The sequence below is a fragment of the Symphalangus syndactylus genome, chromosome 24 (genome assembly GCF_028878055.3).
Source record: "Symphalangus syndactylus isolate Jambi chromosome 24, NHGRI_mSymSyn1-v2.1_pri, whole genome shotgun sequence".
In the NCBI taxonomy this organism is placed as follows: domain Eukaryota; kingdom Metazoa; phylum Chordata; class Mammalia; order Primates; family Hylobatidae; genus Symphalangus; species Symphalangus syndactylus.
Window position 1 is genome coordinate 68,091,190 of NC_072446.2, and position 16,854 is coordinate 68,108,043.

A 16,854-nucleotide genomic window follows, 5' to 3' on the forward strand; every position below is an offset into this window, starting at 1 on the left:
TGTGGGCTACATGTGTCCCCTGGGCTGTCCATCTGGAACTTCTGATTTATGTAGAAATTTACCATGAACTAGTTTTATTTCTGTGGCAGGTCATTTTCACTCTCTAGGATTACATTTCTCCATTGATAAAGTGAGCTACTTGAGCAAGACCAGTGGATTGAATGCCACGTCCCAAGGAGGCTGGGTTGTTCCCAGGGATCTTACAGAACTTAGGTGTGACACTGAGCATGCAGCTACTTGTGTTGCATTTTGGCATTCAAAAGAAAAGTTCTTTAAATAGTTCTGCTGGTAAGACAAAAAAAAAAAAAAAAAGAAGAAGAAATAAAAAACTTTCACAACAAAAATCTCCAAAAACAAAAACCCAGAAAATTGGCATGGAAGTGGATGATCTTTGCAATTTTTTCAGTATATAAATAAATGATTTTGATCCCATTTAAAATTTTATCAAATGCAAAAAAAAAAAAAAAACAATTCAAAGTATAGAGCTACCTTTTCTTACTCTTCTAAATCTACACTTTATGTCAGCCCTGGAGGGTTTAGATGCACTTTATGTCAGCCCACTTCTTTCCACTGCACTATGTCAGCCCTGGAGGATTTAGATGAGTCAGTGAGCATTTGAGTGCATTTGATTTCCATTTTTCAAAGTACATTCTTGGTCTATAGGAGAGGGACAAGATATGTAACTATCTCTGACTATTGCTAAAAACACAAACATGTGTTTAATAAATGTTGCATAAACTCAGAAAGTGATACTTCAAAGTCTTGTGAAAAACGATGATCACCAGCATTTAGAGCAATTAGTATGTGCCACGCAATTTGACTTTATTATTTATTCATCTGTCCTTACCACCATCTTAAAATACGTGAGTGTAAAACCTTGAGAAACTTTCTCCAACTCCTGTGGGTGTGGAAATCGAGGCTTAGAGAGGTTAAATGCTTTGCTCAGATTATTAATCACTTAGGCAGTGCTACCTATAATATCATGCTCTGTTACTGATGTTTCCAAATGTCATTAACTGTAGCAAGAATCCTAAGGCAAGCACTATGCTATCATCTTAAAATATTTATTGCAAACATCTTATGTTTTATTGTTTTATCTTTTTAACTTTGAGAAGATAAAATAAGCCACAGAAGTGAAATTAATTGGGAAATATTCACTTTTTGCAAAATTTGGGAGCATAAACAATGGGTCATGAATTACAATCAAACAAAAAATAAAATTCTAAGAAGTCTTTTAAAGTGGAAGAAAAATAACTGAAAAATACTGAATGGAGGGCACTTTTTCCATGCACTGTGTTATGAATAAAAAATTTGATTCAATAGATTACTTAATCAACATTTTAATAGTTGTAAATCTTATAATATTTAAGCTGTTTTATAAGTGCCTCCACTTATAATGGCACATCCATTTGAAACTCTAGCAGATCATTTTTATTTATTTTTTTTGAATTTTTTTCTTTATATTCTTTAAAGAAGAATACAAAATTATTTCTATGAATATTTAACATATTGAAGGAAATAGCAATAATAAATATAAATGCCAACACATATAAAATAGGTGGTATCATTAGGCTAAATTTTAGTCTTCCAGAATAAGTAGAACATCTCTGACCTCTCAAATATCCAATTAATAAAATGCTTACTATACCATTTGGTGCTTTAAGAACATTACCATGGAAACCTCTCAGGTTTTATGCATAGTAGCTATAATAAAATTTTCCTTCATCTTTCATGGAGCTACTTGAGATTCTTTTCTCCCTTTAAACATGAGAAATCAAAAAGAAAGAGAAAAAAAGGATTAAATATTCATTTATCCTTTTGCTTCTGACTTGTTATGTGGACAAGTGCCACATGAGGGAGTGCTGGGACCTCATATCAAGAAAAATTAAAACCTACCTTATGCGTTCCAGGAATGTTCAGCATATTAGCAAATTCTTATTAAACTGTCAAAAAAAAAAAAGTTTTAAAAGAAATTCCAGCCCCTGGATGCAATTAGAGGCTACCACACAGGATTTGATGGGCCATAAAACCATTAAATCTAAACACTTTCTTTTTGAGCCTAAAAGGCCAGAACATTCCAAAGTGAAGTTTTGGGACTCAGCTATGACTTGACCACCTATTAAGATGCAGGTGGAACAGATTGCAGAGTAACACAAAGAGCCACACAGACCCCAGATGACTGCATTAGGGTGTAGGTGAGAGTTTTAGCTGTTGAATTTTCTGGATTTTCCAAGATTAAGTGATCAACCTTAACATTGAGTGAAAGACCATTCAACAGGAAAAATTGTCGTTTCCTTTGCTCCAAACCCAAATGATGTATTTTTTGAAAGCTTTATTGATTTGTATATTTATGTGTTGTGCTAGGTGACCGACTAGATATATGTTTCAGCATACCTACTAGGAAAATATCCCCATTATTCTCAATTTTACCTAATCCAGGCAAAGCACTGGACTTGCTTTAAGGAAAATTTTTACTCTTTCTGAAGTGGAGTGCCTGTCATTTATCAGGTGCAATGCTTGGACTTTATGTTCTTGTGATTAATCCTTACAGTAGGCCTGTGAAGTAATTCTCATTCTGTTTGACAGTAGAGAAGAAGGAAGCCCTTGACCAAGGTCTAGTGCCAGTAACTGCGGTGATGGGGTTTGAACCTAAGTCTTTTTCACTCTAAAGTGTAACCAAATTTTATGTTTTAGACTTACTTTTCTAACAATAAAAAGTCAGTGACATGCTCTTTCTGTGTGTAAGCACTCACACACACACACACAAACACACATCCATATTAAATATGCTTATATATGTATTAAAAGATTATTGACATTTGATATATATACATATACTAAAATGTATAATTCATGGCTAAAGTATTTTCATATAAACAGTGGCTTCAGTGTTAAAATCACTTTGCAATGAAACAAGATTGTTAATTAAAACACCTATTAAAAAATTAGAATCTAGCTATATTAAAGACAGTCATCAAATGGTATGATTTCTAGGATTTTGCACCAAAATTTAAGCTATTGGGTGGCTTCGTTGAGAGCATGAGACTGCTTCTTCTCAGAATTATTAATGTGCCTGATGATATTAAACTGTGACAGTGAAACAAGTCAGAGGCTCACATGTGTATCCCAACACTGAAGTTGTTAAACACTGGGAAGCGGGTTGAAGTTGTTGTGTGCAAACTCAATACTCCTTAAAACCATTATTTAAAGGCCTATCACTGTGTTGTAGTCTCCATATGATCTGCCATTTATGCCAGGACTTGACAGTTCAGTAACATGACAGAATAATAACACAGGAATCACTACGGTAGAGCTAAAGTTTTAGTTTATTGCAGAGTTCTGCCCTAGAAATACAGTGAAAACAAGGAAGGGAGAGCTAAGATGTCCCTGAGACTAATTGTTCCTTGAAAATATTTTCATAAGTAAAAAAGAGGTCTAGAGGTGTAGTGGCAGTGTGGTCACTAAGATTATACAGCTCCAGATTCGTTCAATGGACCATGATGAAAGCACTGGAACGATTAAGTCTGGTTTCCTGGTCTTTCTTGGCAGTGTTTAAATTGGTTCAGTTCCATAAATTGTAAATTAAGATTTGTTTGACAACTTTTAAGTATTTCATGCATAATTGTAGTTGAAGGTTTGTTCTTCTTTTAGATCACTGACTTCAGAACTTTATTTTTCTGGTTAATCTCATTTGTAATTTTAGACATCCATAAAACAATGTTGACTGCATCTATATGATGGTAGATCCTCTGTGAAGACCTATATGATGGTAGTTCCCCTGTGAAGATAGGATGACACACTCAATGGACATTATGGTGCACAGTTATACAAACACTTCACTATGACAGGCCCTGAGTTTTGAACCACACAACTGCTTGGTACTTGGTCATTGCATATTTTCCCCATTACGTAATGACTTCCTGTGCAGATGACAAAATGCGTTTTCTCAACAAAATTATTTTCAGAGCAGCTGTTTTGATGACTAAGTTTTGTAGGAGCTTTTTAATCAAATGCACCTAAGAAAACCCCAACACTTTAGGCCCTTTGAACATATTAGACTTTTTTACTTCCTCTTTCCTCTTTTTCCTTAAAACCGTAATTTGGAAACTTGACTCTGCCTTCCCATAAAAGAGAGTTATTTTCAAAGAAATTATTTGGGTCTGAATTAACATGTTGCTTAATTGTTCTGTTTGAATCTAGGTATATGATTAGTCCCACATGAATTGACGTTCCAAATAATTTACTCTCATTGATAACTAATATTTTCTATTTCCCTCTATTGTTTTGTGGTGGTGGTGGCTGTGGATGAACATCATTCTCAAATATATTATAATTCCCTTCCTCATCAAGCCCAGCATGATAAACTTCAGTTTTGCCTGATGGTTCTTCATCTTATTTCTGTGTGTAAGATTGTTGGACCTGACATTAAACATTTGGAAACTATCTTATAATTGATAAATTGTGCTTTCTCAGCTTTGAGTAAGTGCTCTCTTCTTCATCTTATACCATTTTATTTTTCTTTGTCATTCACTTCCGCTTCTGATCTGAGACCTAGGAAGCTGGATAAATCCCAGATAAGCAAGCTAAACAAAGAAACAACAACAAAAACAACAACAACAACAAAAACACAACCCAAACTAAACCAAACCAAAACCATGGGATAATGGTTAAGTGTACTGAGGGGCCATCATGTGAACACAGTTTAATTCCTTGGCTTTAAAACTAATAAGAGAAGAATGCATAAACAAATGTGGCAAATGTACCTGTGACCCTCTCCAGAGGGTGCCAGCAGAGAAGAAAGACAGATTTATCAGCAAGGCATGGCTGGCCATTGACAAACCATGGGACAACCACTACCAACTTCACTGCCATTGCTGCATATTTCCCTCCGATTTTCAACGAGCCCCAACTTTGCTCACGACATCACACATATTCTACTAATTTGGATGAGTCCTTTTGAAAGAAAATATCTACCTCATGGTTCTCAAAGTATGGTCCTTGGAACATCAGCATCAGCAGGACTCTGGAGCTTGTTAGAAATGCAGATCTTAGGTCCCACTACAGACCTACTGAGTCAGAATCTGAATTTTGTTAACATACCATTTGATTCCTCAAAGATTGAGAAGCTCTGGTCAGAGCCTGGGATGAAAGTTCCTGTTGGTTCCAAGCCAGAGGTATAGTTCAGGTCTTCACACATGACAGTATTAGATGTAGTGGATATTTTTCCCTTCTGAAGACCTTCAAGGTCTTCTGAGAGCCTATTAAGTTTAGAATGACTGCCTGAAATGAGTGAGAAGTCACAGGGAGACTCTAGATAATTGAGAGATGTGTTCACAGTAGTCTTTGGTAAAAGCCTGGGATGGGCAGGCTTAGTATCCAGGCCCCTAAAATGTATGTACACAACGGATTTCCTATTTTTGCTTCTTCACATCCAGATTACCTGGATCAGAAATAAATGTTTTCATTAAGGCTTGATGTGACAAACAAACAAAACAAAACTCTGCCAAGCTCTAGAAGAACAATTGCATTTCCCAGCCACAGGGAGAATGCTGCCAGTTTATGCTGTTTTCCAAAGCTATTTACCTGTCCTAGCTCATTTAAATCACTATACATTGGAGTTTAGGATTTGTGTCAACCCCAGAGGTAGCTGCATTCATACCTGATGAATTCTTTTAAATCTCAGCAGTTGATTGTAAGTTCCATAGTATAGGAAATTTAGCCAACCCTCTATTGAATGGCAGTTCAGAAAGGTCGAGCTACACTTACCTTATGTCAGGTTATTGCAGACCCTTGTGGCATTTTTCCACCCTAGGACATGTGATTTAACTCTAATAGAAATCTTTATTATGGATGGGTCTGAGATTAACTTCTTTCTATAAAACAGAAATCATTCCACTGGCCGTAGCTCATGTTTTGAGATGGAGTGGGGGGAATGGATGATAGTAAACAAGGATATTAATCTCACTTATTTTTATATCATTATATTTATAGTTACCTTGCAAATGGAAGAGTAGAGAAACCAAAAACATATACTGGGAACTTTACAATTTTTCTTCCAAGTATTATTGATTGATGTTTGGACTATGCAAGTGCTGCCAGCCCCTTAGACTCACTCTGCAGCTCCCCCCATGGAAATTTGTAAACAGGTTAGGGTGGGGATAGGGAAAAGCATGTTCTTGTTTCACTTCTTGGATTATTTGTTCCAGGCTCTCCAAAGTAATGTGTACCTTGGGAATGCAGAAATTATCTCCTTAGATATTCTCTCCCTATGTATGTCCTCACAGGGAGTTCTTGGAATTGGAGAAGATTCCACTCTCCTTTAGGAGCTTTCACCATAAAGGTACTGAGCACTGGACACGGTATTTGCAAGGGAAAAGAGGAATGGGTCTCTTGAGCATCAAAATCATTGTAGAAGAATCTCCAAAGTGTTTTTCAAAATGTCTGTACTAACTTACATTCCTGCCATCAGTGGGTTCCGTTTTCTCCACAAGGGGTTCCCTTTTCTTTGCATCCTCACCAACACTTGTTATCATTGGTGTTTTTGATAATAACCATTCTAACAGTTGGAGGTGATACTTCATTATGATTTTAATTTAAATTTTCCTGATAATTAGTGATACTGAGCTTCTTTCATATATCTACTGGCCATTTATATCTCTTCTTTTGAGAAATGTCTGTTCAGATCCTTTGCCCATTTCTTTTTCTTTTTCAACTTTTATTTTAGAATCAGGGAGCACATGTGCAGGTTTGTTACAAAGGTATATTGCATGATGCTGAGGTTTGGAGTGCAAATGAATCCATCACCTAGGTAGTGACCATAGTTCCCAACAGGTAGTTTTTTTCAGCCCTTTTCCCCCTCCCAACCCTACTGTTGTATTCCCCAGCATCTATTGTTACCATTTTTTTGACCATATGTATCCAATGTTCAGCTTCCATTTATAAGTGACAACATGTGGTATTTGGTTTTTGGTTACTACATTAATTCACTTAGGATATTGATTTCTCCAGCTGCATCCATGTTGGTGCAAAGGACATGATTTTGTTCTTTTTTATGGCTACATAGTATTCCATGGTGTATATGTACCACATTTTAAAAATTCAGTCCACCATTGAGGGGCATCCGGATTGATTCCATGTCTTTGCTGTTGTGAATAGTGCTGTGATGAACATGCAGGTGCATGTGTCTCTTTGGTAGAATGATTTATTGTCCTTTGGGAATATATCCAGTTGGTGGGACTGCTGGGTCGAATGGTAGAAAAACTCTCGGTTCTTTGAGAAATCTCCAAACTGCTCTCCATAGTGGCTTATTTAATTTACATTCCCTACAGCAGTGTATCAGCCTTCTCTTTTCTCCACAGCCTCACCAACATAGTATTTTTTGACTTTTTAACAAAAGTAATTCTGACTGATACGAGTTGGTATATCATTGTGGTTTTGATTTGCATTTCTTTGATGATTAGAGATGATGAGCATCATTTTCATATATTTATCAGCCTCTTGTATGTCTTTGTTTGAGAAGTGCCTGCACATGTCCTTTGCCTACTTTTTAATGGGGTTATCTGTTTTGTCTTGTTGATTTGTTTAAGTTTCTTATAGATTCTGGATATTAGACCTTTGTTGGATGCATAGTATGCAAATATTTTCTCCAATTTTGTAGGTTGCCTGTTGACTCCTTTGATTGTTTCTCTTGCTGTCCTTTGCCTATTTTTTAATTGGGTTATTTGTTTTCTTGCTATTGAGTTGTTTGAGTTCCTTATATTTTTTTGCATATTAGCACTCGTTAGATATATGCTTTACAAATATTTTCTCCCAATCCCTGGGTTGTCTCTTGATTCTGTTAATTGTTTTCTTTGCTATGCAGAGACATTTTAGTTTCGTACAATTCCTCAAAAAACTAAAAATAGAATTGCCATATGATCCAGCAATTCTAATTCTGGATATTTGTTGAAAGGAATTGAAATCAGTATGTTGAAGATATATCTGCACTTCTATGTTCATTATAGCATTATTCACAATAGTCAAGATATGCCATCAACCTAAGTATCCATTGACAGATGAATGGATAAAGAATGAAGTGTATGTACACAAAGGAATACTATTCAGCCTTTAAAAAGTGGAAAATTCTGTAACAACATGGATGGACAAATATTATATGATCTCACTTATATGTGGAATTTAAAAAGTTCGGTCTCACAGAAACAGATCGTAAAAAGGTGGCTACCAGAGGCTGGGAGAGGAAGGAAAAGAATGAGGAAAGTGATATATTGATCAAATTTGTACAAAGTTTCAGTGCAACTGGAGTAATAGGTTTTAGTGACCTATTGTACTGCATCGTGACCACAGTTAATAGTAATGTATTGTATATTTTAAAATTACTAAAAGAATAGGTATTTCATGTTCTCCCTACAAAAAATGATAAGTTGGTGTATTAGTCCGCTTTCACACTGCTATAAAGAACTGCCCGAGACTAAGTAATTTATAAACAAAAGAGGTTTAATGGCTCACAGTTCTGCATGGCTGGGAAGGCCTCAGGAAGCTTCCAATCATGGTGAAAGGGAAAGCAGGTATGTCTTACATGGTGGCAGGTAAGAGAGCCTGTGTGTGAGGTGAAGGGGGAAGGGCCCCTTATAAAACCATCAGATCTCGTGTGAGCTCACTCACTAGCATGAGAACAGCATGGAGGAAATCACCCCTATGATCTAATCACCTCTTGCCCTCAACACATGGGGATTATAGTTCTCTCCCTTGGTGCGTGGGATTACAATTTGAGATGAGATTTGCGTAGGGACACAAAGCCAAACCTTATCAGTTGGTGAGGTGATGAATATGGTCATTAGCTTGTCTAAATTTGTCTGCAATGTATACATAGATCAAAACATCACATTGTACCCCATTAACATGTGCAATTACTATTTTCCAACTAAAAATAAATATAAATAAATTAAAAATAATTGCAAAGGAAAGCTGGCTGTGGAGAAGATTAATAAATAATGACATTAAGAAATCCAGGTCCTTGGCAAAATTAGAAAAATATACAAAGCTATCCAGGACTTATTTTTCCAAATGCATTAGGCATCCTCTCACCTAACACTTTACAATTGCATGGCTTCAGAGATTCACAGAAAACGTTCACAAACATTGCCCCAGTAGATGATCGTGCACTGCTATGAAGTGGGCGGAACAGCTGTGGCTATAGCAATTGTGCAGATAGAATGTACTTCATGGATGGCAAGACTGGGACTGTAGGACAGGCTCTCAATCCATCCTACCCTGTTGTTGTTCTGAAATGAAAGTTTTATCTCCCAGTTTATATATGTAGCCTTATCTTTGATGCTTCAATACCTGAGACCTGGCCAGTGTCCCTTTTAGTGATTGTATGTGTGTGTGCGTCATATGCAATTTCCTTATAGCAATGGCATAATGTATCACTGTTTAATTAAAGAAGAGAAGGAAATGCTAAACATACGAATAAAGTCTGAATATGTCTGTATCATTAAAAGTGTAGGTGTCTATCTTTGAAGATATGTCTCAAGGATGATGAAAGAGTCAGTGAGTAAAAGTAAGAGAAGAGAGTCCTGGGATTTCATACAAGATCAGTGTTACTTGATGCTGTAGGCTCCTAGATATTTAATCTTTAGGATATACCAACTATTACAAAAGCCAAGATTTTTAGATTTGGATTAACATTAGGGAACTTCATCCTGGGCAAGAGCCAGGCTTTGCCTTTATGTTAATATGACCTCAGCTGTTAGCTCCATTTTGCCAGGCATCATAAAACTGCAACACATATCATTGGAATCTTCCATTACAGTCTAATACATAGCCACACATTGGGAGCAAGAATGAAAGCCAACCCCTGTCCTTTGCAAAATGCAATCAGTCAGTGCCTGCTTTGGGAGCAGGGGTTCAGAATTTCACTGTGGACAATGGACAAGGAGAGTAAAAGGGCTTAAAACATTCGTGCTTTCAAGCTGTAGACTAGGATAACTATAATTAGAACTTTTTGATGAAATCTGACCATGCTACGTCATTTGTAAAATTTTGAAGCTTGTAAGTATTATCCCAAAATGAGCAGTGTGAGCTCAAAGGGTTTATCATTGTCTGTCAGGCAAAGGTAATATTTGAATTATTTCGCAAAGGACTTTGAGCAATTGGAAGAGATACTCAGCTGCTGGTCTCTAGTGCTCTAACAGGGTGGATGCCCCCCGCTCTGCCAGGCACTGATGTTTAAGTTGCTGGATTGTGAGGAAGTCTGGGGATTCACTGGGGAGAAAAGGTAGTGATGACATATTGAAGCACAATGACATATTGAAGAGACTCGGGGGCTGGGGTGATTAACTTCAGAGCCATGGCTATTTACCAATTGGAGTGTAAGTACTTTAATATTTTAACAAACACAACTGCCATTCTGGTATGTACCAACTTCTTCTCAGATCTGTCCTTAAGAAATAGGCAAATTCTTTATTGCCTCTCTGAATGGTTCGTGTAAATTCCCAGGCTCCCTTATCTCATTCTAACATAAAACTGTATTAAAAATAATGAATGTAATTCATCAATAATTTTCCTTTGTCATAGCAAATAGTCACAAGTGGATTGAGATCAGAGTGATCACTCATATTTGTTCTGGGGAGAAGGGAGCCTGCTATTTTGCTCCTCTGTTTTCTCCTAGGACTAGTATCTTAGCTTCAAATGATAATACCTTAGCACAGACTCTGATATTCCTCTTACATGCAGGAGCATTCTCTTGGAATAATTTTGGGGACCCCAATTCAAAATTTCAGCAGTGTATGATTTAATTATTGGAAAATAATCACTGAGCAGCAATAACTCCAGCAGTTACTTGTATCAAGGTAGAATCAGGAAATAGATGGTATGGACCAGACTTGCTTCTCTCTAAATATGCATACCCAAGGGATTTGGGTAAAATGTTTGTGAGGGCTGACATTTCCTGCAAGTCAGATGGTTTAAGAGAAGTAGAAATTATGTGTGTTTTGCAGCATTTTGGTAATCTGTGTGGAGTGTCTGTAGATACTTCTTATGAGTTCAAGGGAATCCTTTTGTGGATTTTGATGTTCCTATTGGCAGAGCTGCTGCTCGACTACATGATGACTTTGTATTAACTACAAAAACATGCCCTATCATCTGAGTGATTCTCTCTGCCAGACTCCTTTGTGCATCCACACTCTGCACCTCCAGTATACGGAGGACCTTTCCACTGGATTCTAAGATTCCATGCCTTCCCAATGCATGGCAGTGTCTCTCATGCACATGGCAAACCTACTCTCTTGGATGTCACTGCCCTGAAATATTGAGGGAGTACATTTATCTATGCATGGTACCAGGGAGTCATTTAGGCATGTAGGGAGTCTAGAAAGATCATTGCCCTGGGAGAGTCGTCAGCCATGCTGAGTTCTCCTACTTTGTTACTCATTTCTGTGTGATCTTAGGTAACATCCTTTTCAGGACTTTTTTTTTTTTTTGACAAGGAGTCTCCCTCTGTTGTCCAGGCTGGAGTGCAGTGGTGTGATCTCAGCTCACTGCAACCTCCACCTCCTGGGTTCAAGCAATCCTAGTGCTTCAGTCTCCTGAGTAGCTGGGATTACAGGCATGCGCCACTATGCCCAACTAATATTTGTATTTTTAGTAGAGACAGGGTTTTCCCATGTTGATCAGGCTGGTCTCGAACTCCTGACCTCAAGGGATCTGCGTATCTTGGCCTACCAAAGTGCTGGGATTACAGACCTGAGCCACCAAGCCTGGCCAGGACATAATTTCTTTCAGGTGAATTGATTGTTAGAGGATTTCGATCCAAGCAATCAATGTCCCTTGGTGTTCCTTTCAAACAGCAGTAAGTGACCTGAATTTATTTTCCACATTTCCAAATCTTAATGAAAATCAGACAATGGTCTAGATGTTCATTTGTGTTGTTACTTAATAAAATGTGGGTTTTAGACAATATTTGGCCAGCCATGAATTCCTATAGAAGAAATTCCCAAAGGAACTCTTTGGGAGAGCAGACTAGTGGTCTATGGACATGATCACCAACTCAGATCTCCCGTAGCTAACCACTGACCGGGAGAACATGTGTGAGAAACATCATCGAAGGCATTGAAGAATTAACATTTATCAAAAACAAAGTCCATTTTATTACATTTGAACTTAGACCTTTACTATCTAATGGCTATGGTACTATTTAAATGTCAAAGTGTGGTCTAGCATCAGCCCCATCTGGTTAGAAATGCAAACTCTTGGGCCACATCTCAGACTTACTGGACCAGAAGCTCTGTGGGTGGGACCCAGAAATCTGTGTTTCACTTGCCCTCCAGGGATTGTCCTGCTAAAGTCTGAGAATCATGCAAGCTTTTTAACCTCTCATTGTAGCTTTATAAGCAGCAACTCACTGGATACCCATCAACATCCTATGAGTGTCATTTGGACAACTATATTTATACCCATTTGATGCATGGTGGGCACGCAGATGAGTCAAATGACTTGGAGGAATAGAGTTTTACATAATATACTTTTATATATTTATACTTTTAATATATTTATACTTTAAAACAGATTTGACTGTTTTATATATTGCATATAAACATTATATCAGTTTCTCCTCCACTAAGGCTGACTCCAATTTTACTACCAAGTTTTGAAAGAAAGCTTACCTATCACCATGTTCTTTCCAGTACCCTCTAAAACTATTAGATGATTCTATTTAATTTTCCATTTATTTGCCCATTTCTTGCTACCTCTCCCCCCAAAATGTAACTGCTACCTTGCTCAAAAGGATGTGTCTACTTGGGATATCTAGCACACACGTTTTATGAGATTTTAAAAGACAACATAAATGGTAAACTATATATTTAAAAATTTTGAAAGATAAAATTTTAAAATTAAAAAGGAAGAAAAAAAATTAAACTAACCCCATAATTCTCCCATCCATCATTAGCATGTAGTTTGTTTAGATTCATCTACCAATAAGTACAATTGTACAAATTTGGCATCATGTAATACATGTCATTTTGTAAACTTTTTTCTTTCCTTAATATATCTATATATTGTAAACATTTTTCTATGTCTATATTATTTTAAAATTGTAATACCCAGGGTTCTCCAGAGAAACAGAATTAATAGGATCTCCCTCTTGGAGATTTCTCATCTTTTTCTCTCTCGATAGATACAGATAGATACATACATAAGTCTCTCTCTCTATCTCTATCTATCTTTATCTCTAAAACACCTATCCATAGATAGACATTTTCAGGAATTGGCTCATATGTTTGTGGAAGCTTGCAAGTTCAAATGTGCAGAGTAGGTGGGCAACTAGGTGGGCAAGCTACCAGGGAAATGTTGATGTTGCACCTCCAGTCTGAAGGCAGGCTCCTTGCAGAATTCTTCTTTTTCTTAGCAGTCTTTCTTCCCCTTTCTCTTCCTCTTCCCCTTCTCCTTCCCCTTCCCCTTCTCCTTCCCCTTCCCCTTCTCCTTCTCCTTCCTCTTCTTCTCCTTCACAGACTTATTTTTAAGGCCTTGAACTGATTAGATAAGACCCACTCACATTATGAGGGATACTCTGCTTTACTTATAGTCTACTAATCAAAATGCTAATCTTATCTAAAAAACACCTTCATAGCAGCATTCAGACATGTTTCACCAAATATCTGGGCACCATGGTTTAGCATATTGACACAGAAAATTGATTATCATAATAATATTAATAATTTTTTTTTGAGATGTAGTTTCACTCTTGTCACCCAGGCTGGAGCACAATGGTGCAATCTCAGCTCACTGCAACCTCTGCCTCCTAGGTTCAAGGGATTCTCCTGCCTCAGCCTCCCGAGTAGCTGGGACTACAGGCGCCCACCACCACGCCCGGTTAATTTTGTATTTTTTAGTAGAGATGGGGTTTCACCACATTGATCAGGCTGGTCTTGAACTCCTGACCTCAGGTGATCCACCTGCCTCAGCCTCGGTGGCGTGAGCCACCGCACCCAGCAATAATCTTAATTTTAATGGGTGTGTTCATTTCATTTTATATATGAACTACAATTTAACCAATCCCCTAAGGCTGGATGTTCAGGTTCTTAATATTTTTTGCCCGTATTTACAGATACCTTTGACTATTGGACTCATTTTGTTCTTCAGGAGAAATACACAAAGTGTGGAAAGAAATCTATATTTCTAATCATTGGAAAATAAATACTGAGCAGCAATAACTCCAGTAGCCACTTGCTTGTATCAGAGGAGGTAAAATCAGGAAATAGATGATATGGGCCAGACTTACTTCTCTCTTTAAAAGATTTGACTTCATGTTGCCAAATTACCCTTCTAGATAGATGTCTTTACTCACCCAACTACAATTCAAAGGCTTGGGAGGGTGAGCAATGCCAGGCCCGTCTTGATCATCCCTTTTCTTTCTCAGCCTGTCAGTCCCTGGGAACGGGCATGATGTTGAGTTCCTGGGCCACTTCCTCAATTGAAGAAGTGGCGGAAGCTGGTCCTGAGGCAGTTCGTTGGCTGCAACTGTATATCTACAAGGACCGAGAAGTCACCAAGAAGCTAGTGCGGCAGGCAGAGAAGACAGGCTACAAGGCCATATTTGTGACAGTGGACACACCTTACCTGGGCAACCGTCTCGATGATGTGCGTAACAGATTCAAGCTGCCACCACAACTCAGGTAACCATGATCATGTGGGCGCTGAGCTGAGGTGAAAGGGACCTTGACGGTGAATGTTAGGGTCTGGGTTCTACTGATAGCATCATCGCTAAATATCTGGTTAATCTTCAGCTAATCACGTCCCTTTTGTAGACGTCACTTTTGTGAGCTACACAATAGAAACAGAAATGGCCTCTATAAAAGTCAAGTAAATTTTCAGACCAGAGTACATTAAGGGCTCTGGCTTTGGGAAGTATGAATTGCTCTACAGATGGAAGATACTTAATCTTGCCCAAGCAACAGTTTATTATTATCATCCTGGTGCCCTATTTCTTTGTTAAAGTCAAAGAGCCACCTTTACCTTTTATTTTTAATTGTACATGGAACAGCTAAGGCTAAGAAGACTGAAGAAAGAGAAAATAATGGAGATTTAAAAAGCCACATCTTTGATCCCCCATTGTCTACTTCTTCTTTCAGCAATATTCCTTTCACTGTGGTTCGTCCATGGGTCAAGATTCATTCATTCATTCACTCAAATCCTTCATCTTAGCAAAAACAATATACCACATAATCTGATGTTGAACTATAATGGTTTCATTAGGTCATTCATTCACCCTGTCCAGAAGCAGTGAATTATTATCTCTTTCCTGGTAGTATTTTGGGATTACAATCATCTTGAGTCAATGCTGGAAACTGAGTGGAAGTCTCTGGGAAAGACCCACACCTCCTTAAGCTATACACCTCTTTTCCCCATCAGGTTTTCCTTCCTTTAGTTTCCACCAAAATGTGCTCTTGGATTTTTCATATGAATTTATAATGTCCCTGAGGCCTATAAGTATTTGAAAAGGGATCAAAATCTTAGTTTTAATGGAGGACATCTTTATGATGGACTACTACAGCATCCATCAGAATATGTAAGACGAGGAGGAACGTCTTCCTGGGTTCCCAGATCTCATGCCACAGAGGCCCTTGCCTACTCTATGTTTGAATTGTATTGGAAAAAAAAAACAAAACAAAAAAAAAACTAGGGCTAGCAAGATGGAAAAAAGATAAAAGACAAAAGAAGGCACATGTAAACATACTGTGTTTACTCTTCTAAAATGTTCAAAAACTGAAAGATCCAAAATCAAATTCATATTCCCCTGGAATTTCATATCTATTACGGCGACTGTGGAGTGTATCTCACCACAGAAGTTGGTGTAGAGTCTTGTATAAGTTTCTCATGGTTTTACTGTGTATGTGCCTATGTGAGAATAAACTACTGGGCATAAAATCTTGCTGTTGAGCCATGTGTGAATTAGCTGTGTGATGTCACCTCCCTGTTACTACCAGGCTGGTTTAGGATATTATTTCTGTGTGTGGCACCAGGATTAGACCAATGACAGAAAAAGAAAGTGCTCTCCCTGCCAAACTTGCCAATAAAACTGTTCCACATATCCCAGACTCAGGGTTACCTAAACACCCTGTGTTTAAAGAGAACAAAAACAAAAGCCTCTGACATAGTCTTATTCCTTGCCAAGTTCGTCAGAAAGTTGATGGATTCAAATTCCCCCAATATGAAACCCGTATTTACATTATTTCTCTATTTTGACTACTTTTTTTGTTTTTAAAGACTTTCGAAATAGTTTCCCACTATCGAGGCTTCTTACAGGAAACATTCCTCATTATTTCCCCTTGGCCATTTGAAAAGGAATTTGTTCTTCCTTTTCCTCCATCTCTTAATACTACTACTACTAACAGTAGTAACAACAATAATAAGTACAGTAGGTTTCGTTTTGTTTTGTTTTTAACTTAAGACATACTTTCTTGTTCTGGATACCAGAATGTGTTTCACAGAGGCATCCACTTAGATGGGGTGGGGATGACACAGTTGTTAATTCTGGCAGGTACCTCTTGCTTCTTCACTGCTGGGGCTACTCAGTGAGTGCCAGGAAGGTTGATTTGCTTCCCCCCCTTTTCTTCTGCTCCTGGGCTCCTTCCCAGATGCTGTGACGGGCCATGAAACAAAGACCCTTTTCAGCTGTCAGTGTGCATACAACTGGCTGCAGCTTCCTAGCTTGTCACATCTCCGGTCTGAAGATGATCAAATAATGAGCAACACATCCAGGTTATAGGGAACACGGGAAACACCCCGCAGCTGGGTGTACCCCAGCCCCTCAGAGTGCACATTGGTGTTGTTTGTCCTAGTGGACTTCGGAGTAGG

General features: G+C 37.9%; 1 protein-coding gene across 1 annotated transcript in view; it reads left to right on the plus strand.

Moving 5' to 3' along the window:
* The window catches only part of HAO1 (hydroxyacid oxidase 1), a 58,160-nt gene that overhangs the window by 11,623 nt on the left and 29,683 nt on the right, over positions 1-16,854 (plus strand). The window contains exon 3 of the mRNA XM_055265854.1: positions 14,417-14,672. Within this exon, the coding sequence (XP_055121829.1) occupies positions 14,417-14,672 (256 nt within the window). The remainder of the gene's footprint in view (positions 1-14,416; positions 14,673-16,854) is intronic.